At 46.8% G+C, this 10,000-nt stretch overlaps 1 protein-coding gene across 1 annotated transcript in view; it reads right to left on the reverse strand.

The window, feature by feature from the left end:
- LOC122131505 (rho guanine nucleotide exchange factor 11-like) overlaps positions 1-10,000 on the reverse strand; it is a 22,593-nt gene that overhangs the window by 4,578 nt on the left and 8,015 nt on the right. Inside the window, exons 5-19 of the mRNA XM_042706216.1 lie at positions 9,816-9,920; positions 8,638-8,687; positions 8,447-8,504; positions 7,647-7,709; positions 7,524-7,612; positions 6,413-6,484; positions 6,145-6,252; positions 5,893-5,941; positions 5,701-5,738; positions 5,177-5,272; positions 4,328-4,396; positions 1,617-1,721; positions 1,305-1,403; positions 766-808; positions 240-336 (exon numbers count right to left, since the gene is read on the reverse strand). Of these exons, the coding sequence (XP_042562150.1) occupies positions 240-336; positions 766-808; positions 1,305-1,403; positions 1,617-1,721; positions 4,328-4,396; positions 5,177-5,272; positions 5,701-5,738; positions 5,893-5,941; positions 6,145-6,252; positions 6,413-6,484; positions 7,524-7,612; positions 7,647-7,709; positions 8,447-8,504; positions 8,638-8,687; positions 9,816-9,920 (1,141 nt within the window). The remainder of the gene's footprint in view (positions 1-239; positions 337-765; positions 809-1,304; positions 1,404-1,616; positions 1,722-4,327; positions 4,397-5,176; positions 5,273-5,700; positions 5,739-5,892; positions 5,942-6,144; positions 6,253-6,412; positions 6,485-7,523; positions 7,613-7,646; positions 7,710-8,446; positions 8,505-8,637; positions 8,688-9,815; positions 9,921-10,000) is intronic.

Raw genomic sequence — 10,000 nt, forward strand, 5'->3', positions numbered from 1 at the left:
AACAAACAAACAAACAAACACACACACACACACACAAACACACAAGTGCACATATATATATACATACACACACACACACACACACACACACACACAATAAACCCACAGATACTGAATAATACAGACAAACTCCAAAACCCTGTCGGACAAACAAACAAACAAATACACACACACACACAAACACACGAGTGCACATATATACACACACACACGCACACACACACACACACACAGACAACCTGTAGTCCTGGATCTGGTCCTGGATGTCGGGTAGGACTTGCTGCTGGAGCTCAGAGAGCGGCCCTCTGATGTCCTCCTGAGCTTGGAGACGGCTCTCTGTAATAAACACACAGAAGGATCCGTTAACACAACACACACATAAACTCACACACATACACACACACACACACACACACACACACACACACAGTATGATGTGTTAAAACCCATAAACATGCACATTTTCTCCCATGCAACATGATCCGCCAACAGCCTCCCCTTAAGACATGTTACAACATATGAACACACACGTTAACCCGTAGCATAACACATTACATAACACCAGAACACACAGCATGATACATACAAACACACACACACACACACACGCAGGCATCATAACATATCAATACGTTCACTCATGGTGCATGTATGATGACCAGTAACAACATACCACATAAATTCACACTACAACACATACACATCAACTGTCGCATACAACACACACACACACACACACACACCACTATTAAAAAAGGAACTCACCGATATCTGTCAGGTACTCCTCTCTTGCTTTTATTTTGAGCGGCTGCAAAGCAGAGGAGACAGACCAGTCAGTCCTGCACTCACTTACATTCAGTTACCAGAGGGGACAGACCAGTCAGTCCTGCACTCACATACATTCAGTTACCAGAGGAGACAGACCAGTCAGTCCTGCACTCACTTACATTCAGTTACCAGAGGGGACAGACCAGTCAGTCCTGCACTCACTTACATTCAGACCAGTCAGTCCTGCACTCGCTTACATTCAGTTACCTCAGGGCAGGAGTGTTGCAGTACAACAAAATATGATATCTGAGGACAGTTAGTCACAATTTTTAAATGCTAAAATGTTAACTCCTGTTAACGGCACTCTCTGCAGCACAGGAGGACTACAGTACAAAGAGGTTTGATATTTTTGCTCACAATACTTTGAAATGGAATGACTGATGGCGAGACAGAGGGGAGTATCTAGAGGAGTAGAGAGGGGTGAGGAGAGAGGGAGGGGAGGAGAGGAGTAGAGAGGGAGAGGAGGAGAGACTCACAGCATCGTGATCCAGGAAGTGGGAGCAGATCTGAGGCGCCAGGTTGCGAGCATCCTTAGTGCTGGAGCCCAGGTACGCCTCCACAGAGAGGTAGAAGAGCTGAGAGAACACACAGACAGACACACAGACAGACAGACAGACAGACAGACAGACAGACAGACAGACAGCCAGCCAGCCAGACAGACAGACAGACAGACAGACACACACACACACACACACACACACACACACACAGAGAGAGAATATGAGCCAAGAGAAGTTCAAAACAAGCAGCTATAATGGTGCACTGAATAAAATGAAGTACACACTCACCAGTGGGTTGGGATCAAGTAGCTGGCTGAAGACGTATCTCATGAAGACGGTCATGTGAGCTGGACGAGATTTCAACAGCTCCAGATCCTGGAAGGGACCGTCCACCTGAGAGAGAGAGAGAGAGAGAGAGAGAGAGAGAGAGAGAGAGAGAGTGGGAGAGAGAATGAGGGAGAGAGAGACAGAGAGAGAGAATGAGGGAGAGAGAGACAGAGAGAGAGAATGAGAGAGAGAGAAGAGAGAGATACAGAGAGAGAGAGAGAGAGAGAATGAGAGAGAGAATGAGAGAGAGAATGAGAGAGAGAGAGACAGAGCGACAGAGAGAGAGAGAGAGAGAGAGAGAGAGAGAGAGATTGTTATTAAAATTGTTTAACTTCATTCTGAGTGTTGGATACTTCCCTGACGTCTGGAACAAAGGACTCATTACACCCCTATTCAAAAGTGGAGACAAATCTGACCCCAATAATTACAGGGGCATCTGTGTAAGCAGTAACCTGGGGAAGTTATTTTGTAGTATCTTAAATCAGAGAATCATCAACTTCCTTATCGAGCACAATGCCCTCAGTAGAAGCCAGATAGGATTCTTACCAAAATGTAGAACATCAGACCATATTTTCACCCTACATACCTTGATAGACAAATATGTACACCAAAACAAGACAAAAATATTTGCTTGCTTTATAGACTTCCAAAAAGCCTTTGATTCAATTTGGCACAATGGATTATTCTTCAAACTTCTTGAAACTGGTATAGGGGGGAAAACTTTCAAAATAATAAAAACAATGTACTCAAACAACAAATGTGCAATTAGAATTGGGAATAAACACACAGAATTCTTCTCCCAGGAACGGGGTGTGAGACAAGGCTGCCCACTATCACCAACACTTTTCAATATTTACATAAATGAATTGGCAAACACAATACAGCACTCTGCAGGCCCAGGACTTGCACTGCAAGACACAGAGGTCAAGTGTTTACTTTATGCTGATGACCTAGTTCTGCTGTCACCATCCAAAGAAGGCTTGCAACACCACATGGACAAAGTGGCAAACTTTTGCCAGACGTGGACCCTAAAAATTAATCCCAAAAAGACCAAAGTCCTTGTCTTTAGAAAACGTTCCAGGCTACAGGGAAACACTGACAACTTTAAAATAGGCAACACCAAAATTGATCAAACATGCAACTACACCTATTTAGGAATCACCCTCACCTCAACAGGAAATTTTGGCTTGGCTGCAAAGGAACTCAAAGAAAAGGCAAAAAGAGCATTCTATGCCATCAAAAGGTCAATTAAATTAGATATACCAATTTGAACTTGGCTTAAGATATTCAAATCAGTAATTGAACCAATTGCACTGTATGGCTGTGAGGTGTGGGGTCCAGCAACAAAAGGTGACTTTTCAAATTGGGACAAACATCCAACCGAAGCCCTGCATGCAGAGTTCTGCAAAAGCATCCTCCGGGTACAGAGGAAGACACCGAACAATGCGTGCAGGGCAGAATTAGGCCAATACCCCCTAATTATTGATATTCAAAAAAGAGCTGTCAAATTTTGGCAACATTTAAAAATGAGCGACCCCCACTCACTCCACTACCAAGCACTGAAATGCCAAGAGCTGAATATAGGGAGGAGCCCCCTTACCCAACTTGTCCTGAGACTTAGTGACCTAGCACCAAATCTCATCACTGAGGCTCAGGACAATGACTCAGTAGCCAGGAAAATTAGACCCAACCAAATTACAAACACTGAAAAAGAAAATTATATTACCTATTGGAAAGAAGCAACCAAACACAATCTAAATTACAATGTTATTTGACCCTAAAACGTGAATACTCAACAGCTACTTACCTGAATACAGTAAAAGACACAAAACTCAGGAAACCTTGACAATGTACAGACTCAGTGAGCACCACCTCGCCATTGAAAGAGGCAGACACAGGCAGACCTGGCTGCCCAGAGAGGAGAGGCTATGCTCACAATGCAGTCTGGGGGCTGTGGAGACAGAGGTACACTTCCTCACGGAATGCCACAAATATGAAACCATTAGAAAAGGTTCATTTGATAGGTTCAATCTGGTCATCCCAGGCTTTCAAACTCTCACAGGCGAGGCAAAATTGCCATACATACTTGGGGAAGACAGGGATTTGGCCAATCTAGCTGCCGGATATGTGGCAGCCTGCCATAACCTGAGGGACAGCCATTAAGGCCACAGAATGCCAAACTAACTGTATGTTTATTGTTTATTGTTATGTTTATTGTTTATTATTTATTTATTTTTTAAATCAACTCTGTTCATTATATTTGTCCTTCTGTATGTGTATGTAATATGTATGTATTGAATCAGCTTTGGCAATAGTGTTGAAAACATTCATGCTAATAAAGCTTCTTTGAATTGAATTGAATTGAATTGAGAGAGAGGGTCAAGCGACATTGAAGACATGAACAGAGAAGGAATATTACAGAGAAAGACGTGAACAGAGAAAGAAAGAGAGGAAGAGTGCAATAGAAAATAGATAACCCTAGAGTTCAAGAGTATGAAATCAAACAACAGAAGAGAACGGGAGTGAAAGTGAAGCTAATTTGTGTCTCCATCCGTTGTGTGTGTGTGTGTGTGTGTGTGTGTGTGTGTGTGTGAGTGTGTGTGTAGTGTTTTTCTGCGATGAACATGAAGACAGTCATGGTAGTGCTGAGGGGAGGAAGGAGGCTCGCTCACCTCGTTGAAAGTGTATCCATCCTCATCCTCCTCTTCCTCCTCTGGGCCAATGATCTGGGCCTTCCCACCCTGGCAGGGGAAGAGTTCATGGTCACATTCATATAGGAAGCAGCGTGTCAATGTGTGACAGATGGGGTATGTTCTGTGTGTGTGTGTGTGTGTGTGTGTGACAGTCTTACTGTGTTGTGAGTGTGTGTCTGCAAGTATGTGTGTGTGTGTGTGTCTTATGAACTTGAAGTGGGCCGGTGTATCTTACCTGTTAGAGTATGAACATATGTATTCATGCTTGTATGCTTGTGTGTGTGTGTGTGTGTGCGTGTGTGTGTAGTGTGCGTGTGTGTGTATGTAGTGTGCGTGTGTGTATGTGTGTGTGTGTGTGTGTGTGTGTATTCATGCTTGAGTGTGCATGTGTGTAGCGACTCACTACCAAGAGGATGGCATGCTTTGCGTGCTTGTTCGTGTATGCGCTTGAGTGACTGAACATGTGTGTGTTCGTGTCCATACGCTGTGAGATTGCCTCTGGGGTGCTGTGTGTGTATATGTTTGTTTGTGTGTGTGTGTGTGAGAGAGAGTAATTGAATATGTGCCTGTGTATGAATGTCTCTGTGTGTGTGTGTGTGCACCTGTGTGTGTGTGTGTGTGTGTGTGTGTGTGTGTGTGTACCTGTGTGTATGTGTGTGTGTGTGTGTGTGTGTGTGTGTGTGTGTGTGTGTGTGTGTGTGTGTTGAGTCTCAACAGCTCAAGAGTGCTGTGTGCATATGTGTGCGTATGTGTGTTACTGTATGTGTATGAATGTCTGTCTGTGTGTGTGTGTGTGTGTGTGTGTGTGTGTGTGTGTGTGTGTCTCACCGGCTCAGGGGTGCTGTGTGTGTCGGAGCCTTGTCTCCGGTGCAGGGGGATCCGGAGGGAGGAGCAGGAGGGGGAGGAGTGGGGGCTCTCACACACCTGCAACACCAGGGAGGGTGAGGGGAGGGCTTCTCTCTCACACACACACACACTGATTCTCCCTCTCTGCATCCCTCTCTCTCTCTCTCTCTCTCTCTCTCTCTCTCGTTCTCTCTCAGTCTCCCTCTCTCTATCTCTCTCTCTCTCACACAGTCTCTCTCTCTCTCTCTCTCTCACACACACACACACACACACACAGGGTCTTCCTCTCTTTTTCCCATCTCTTCCTGTCATTCTCATGCATGGGGCTGATAATTGATGTCCTGCAGTAACCATATTCTCAGACAGGAGTAGGTACGGGATGACAGGCAACTTTTTTTTTCTCTCTCACTCTCACACTCTCACACACACACACACACACACACACACGCAGACGCACACGCACAAAAACACCATCCATCTGTTTTGGCACTTCAATTTGCACTCACCTCAAAGTCTCCTTCACTGGACTCCACCGATAGTCGCCCTGCCAACACAGCCAGAAAGTTAAACACCCAAAGATAACACACACACTCAAGCACACTCAAGCACACGCACACACACACAAAAACACACACACACACACACACACACACACACATAAAGTAAGGGTGCCAAGAGAAAGGACAAGGCATACACACCTTCTCCTGCGGTGAAATAGTTTGTCACTGATTCAGATCGCTTTCCATCCTGAGAAAGGGAGAGAGAGAGAGAAGAGAGAAAGGGAGAAGAGAGAGAGAGAGAGAGAGAGAGAGAAAGGGAGAGAGCGAGAGAGGAAGGAAGATGGATATTGAGAAAAAGACATCCCAGCTAGCATGTCAACAACGGATCTGGCCCAAATCAGGCCACACAATGAAATGTACCAACAGTCACCATGGCAACTGGAAACCCACCAGATCCTGATGAAGTTTGCCTCGGACCTGATGGGCCCGCCTCTTCGCACTCCCTATTCGCTCCTCCAAGGAAGGGGTGGGATTCCGCGACAACTCTTCTAGCAAGTCCTGCCGGCCAAACAACACACAGCTTGATCACACAGAGTTCACACTCACAAAACCAGCTGCGCTAACCGCTGTCAATTATCTAGAAACCCTGCTGCTGATTGGTCAGATCCACTGGACTGGCACTGCGCCCATTGGTCAATTTGAGTTGAACAGCAGATACCTGAAGCTCCGCCTCTTCCTGTTCCAGCATCTTCCTGAGGATCTCAGAGGCGTGCTTCTGTACCTCTGGGTCCTAAGGGAGAAGGGTAGAGAAGAAAAAGGGAATGCAAAGTGTACGTTAAGGGTACAGTCCTAAATCCTGGCCAAAGGCTGTAGATATTTGAGCCCAACAGCCAATCAAATACACTCCTCCCCTCCATGCTCCTGAAGCAATGTCGTTGCATTGGCTCAGCTTCTTTACTTAGCTTACAAAGTCTTACATAAAGTCTGCTACACACACACACACACACACACACACACACCACACACAATGAGAATTACATGAACACTGAAAGACCAAAACATTTAACAATGTGTTCCTTACTAAAAGGGTTACAGCAGGGAGAGTGGACTGCATTGGTGTGTACCAATTCATTTGCACTAATCTGTTTGATAACTTATCACACACACCCACATGTTTCAAACACACACACACCACCCACATGTTCAAACACACTTACATTTGCAACCTGAGCTCTGTAATATACGCTCACATTACCCAATCACTAAGATCAATACCTGAGCTCTGTAATATAGAGCTAAGATCAATACAGGGTCTCCAGTGTGGAAATGCTTGCGGGAAGATGTGTGTCTCTGTCTCAGTATCTCGACGTGTGTGTGCGTGTGTGTCTTTGCATGAATGTGTTTGTCCGAGTCATCATGTCCATGGCCAAGCACATGTGTTTGTGTGTGTGTGTGTGTGTGTGTGTGTGTGTGTGTATGTGTGTGTGTGTATGGGCGCGCCTGTGTCATCATGGCAATGTTTGTATATGTGTGTGTGTTTGTGTGTGTGTGTTTGTGTGTGTGTGTGTCAGCCCGGTGTACCTGAAGCGGTTTGGGGTTCGGGGATTCTGTGTGTGTGTGTGTGTGTGTGTGTGTGTGTGTGTGCGCCCGGTGTAACCTGAAGCGGTTTGGGTCCGATGCACTGTGTGTGTGTGTGTGTGTGTGTGTGTGTGTCGCCCGGTGTACCTGAAGCGGTTTGGGTCCGATGACTCTGTGTGTGTGTTGTGTGTGTTGTGTGTTGTGTGTGTGTGTGTGTGTGTGTGTGTGGTGTGTGTGTCCGCCCGGTGTACCTGAAGCGGTTTGGGTCCGGTGATTTGGCTGTGCAAGGAGCCCCTGGTGTGGAGGGGGCAGCGGGGGGGCCGGGGGCGGCGATGCTGTCCTGTGATTGGGCAGGAGGTCGGTGTAGAGGGGGCTTGAGGGGACGGCTGCTGCAGAGGGGGCTGGACCTTGCAGGGTCAGAGCCACATACGTCCCAGCTGAGGGAGGGAGAGAGAGAAGAGAGAGGGAGAGAGAGAGGGGGGAGGAGAGAGAGAGAGAGAGAGAGGGAGAGGAATGGGGGAGAGAGAGAGAGAGAGACAGACAGAGAAGAAAGAAATAGAGAGAGAGAGAGAGGAGAGAGAGAGAGAGAGAGAGGGCGTTGGGGAGAGCAAGAGTGGGAGATGGAGAGTCAGGGAGAAAGAGACAGAGAAGAAAGAAAAAAAGGGAGAAAAGAGGAAGAAAGTGGGAGACAGAGAGAGAGAGGGAGATTTAGTTTATGTTCTAGCAATGCACTCGTCTCAATATGGTCACAGCAAACAGTTCTACCAACGGAGGTCATGTGATCTGAACTGAACTGAAAGGATTTAGGCAGTAAAAAGGAGAAGGGAGAAACAGTAGAGAAGAAAGGACAGAGAGGGAGAGAGAGAGAGAGAGAGAGAGAGAGAGAGAGAAATGAAAACAAAGAAGGGTGAAAGTAATCACTACAATGAGGAGATGAACAGATAGAGAGCGGGGAGAAAGAGGAGTGAAGGACCAGAGAGGGAAGTGACCCCTCAAGAGTATGAGGAAGTCATCTGCACAAGATGGAGCCAGTTTCTCTCCCACACACACACACACACACACACACACACACACACACACACACACACACACACACACACACACACACGACCATCAGCGTCAAAATCTCCATCCAAACTCGGAGTCTCGGAGCAGCAGCCGTGGCCATACTCACATTTGATGAGCTTCACCACCTCCTGGTGAGACATAGACGAGACGAGCGAGCCATTGACCTGCGCGGGGAGACAGGAGAAGCAAAAGTGAGAGAGAGCGTAGGAGACCGAAAGGGGAAGGAGGAGGAGAGGAGGAGGGGCGGGTTCTTAAGAGGAGGACGAGGGTGTTTAACGTCGAGCGCGGCGGACAGACCTTGATGATCCGGTCCCCCTCATGCACGCCGGCCTTGACCGCTGCACCACCTGTGGATGAGAGGAGGCGGAGAGAGAGAGAGAGAGAGAGAGGGGAGTTAACATTCCTTTATTAAACCATTGTCATACGTTCTCACACAGTTAAACCATCATAACACGCCCAAAACAAACCCTCAACCACACGGCTTACATCAACACACACACACACACACACACACACACACACACACACACACACACACACACACACACACACACACACACACACACACAACACACACACACACACACACACACACACACACACACACACACACACACACACACACACACACACACACACACACACACACACACACAACCAGCAGAAACCCATAATATCATAAATCAATTCATAAAAAGCATATTCAATTTGAACCCAGCCAGCCACTATCCCTTTTAAAAACACATGTAGGATAAATTGAGCCAACTCCCAAAATCTTATTTCCAAATGGCCGTCTCATCCGACCCCAAAACTTAACAAACCAGCCTCACGTCTCTTGAACCTTGTTCACAGGGCGACTAATCAAAACGCTGATGAGAGAACACCTCCCAGCTTCTCAAACCAGTTCCCCAAGCAGTCTAAAGCCCCCCCCCCCCCCCCCCCAGCCTCACGCAATACACAAGTGATCCCCAGTTTCATCACCAGAGGGTGAGGTAAAAGATGGGTGGTTGATGTTTGTATAGGAATCTGCCATTACTAAAATGAGAACATGATTTAGTCCACATTTACCTTCTGACATAATGTGCTCATGTGTGTCGGGTGTTCTTGTGTGTATCTGCCACTAGCTAAATCATTGCCACCCAAACAGGTGCATGTATGATTGAGTGAATGAATGAGTTTGCTTATGCAGAAGAGAAAGGGGGAGGGAGAGAGAGAGAGGTTTGACATTTGAACCCCTTTATTCAACCTTTACATGGGTCAAGGACTCCTAAAAAGGTTACTATGTAGCCCCACGCTAGCTACCCCCACACCATATTAAAGCCCCACGCTAGCTACCCCCACACCATATTAAAGACAACACCAAGAACTCTGTGTGTATGTGTGTCTTTCTCTGTGTGTGTGTGTGTGTGTGTGTGTGTGTGTGTGTGTGTGTGTGTGTGTGTGTGTGTGTGTGTGTGTGCGTGCTCGTGTCTCACCTGGCCTGACATTCTGGACCAGTTTGATCCTCTCCCCACATACAGTGAAGCCAAAACCCAACTGATCCTTCTGGACCACCACACATCTCTGCACCAGTCCAGCACCTGAGAGATGGAGAGAGAGAGAGAGAGAGAGATAGAGAGAGAGAGAGAGAGAGACAGAGAGAGAGAGATGGGGGATAGGG

Source organism: Clupea harengus, unplaced genomic scaffold (assembly GCF_900700415.2).
Source record: "Clupea harengus unplaced genomic scaffold, Ch_v2.0.2, whole genome shotgun sequence".
NCBI lineage: Eukaryota > Metazoa > Chordata > Actinopteri > Clupeiformes > Clupeidae > Clupea > Clupea harengus.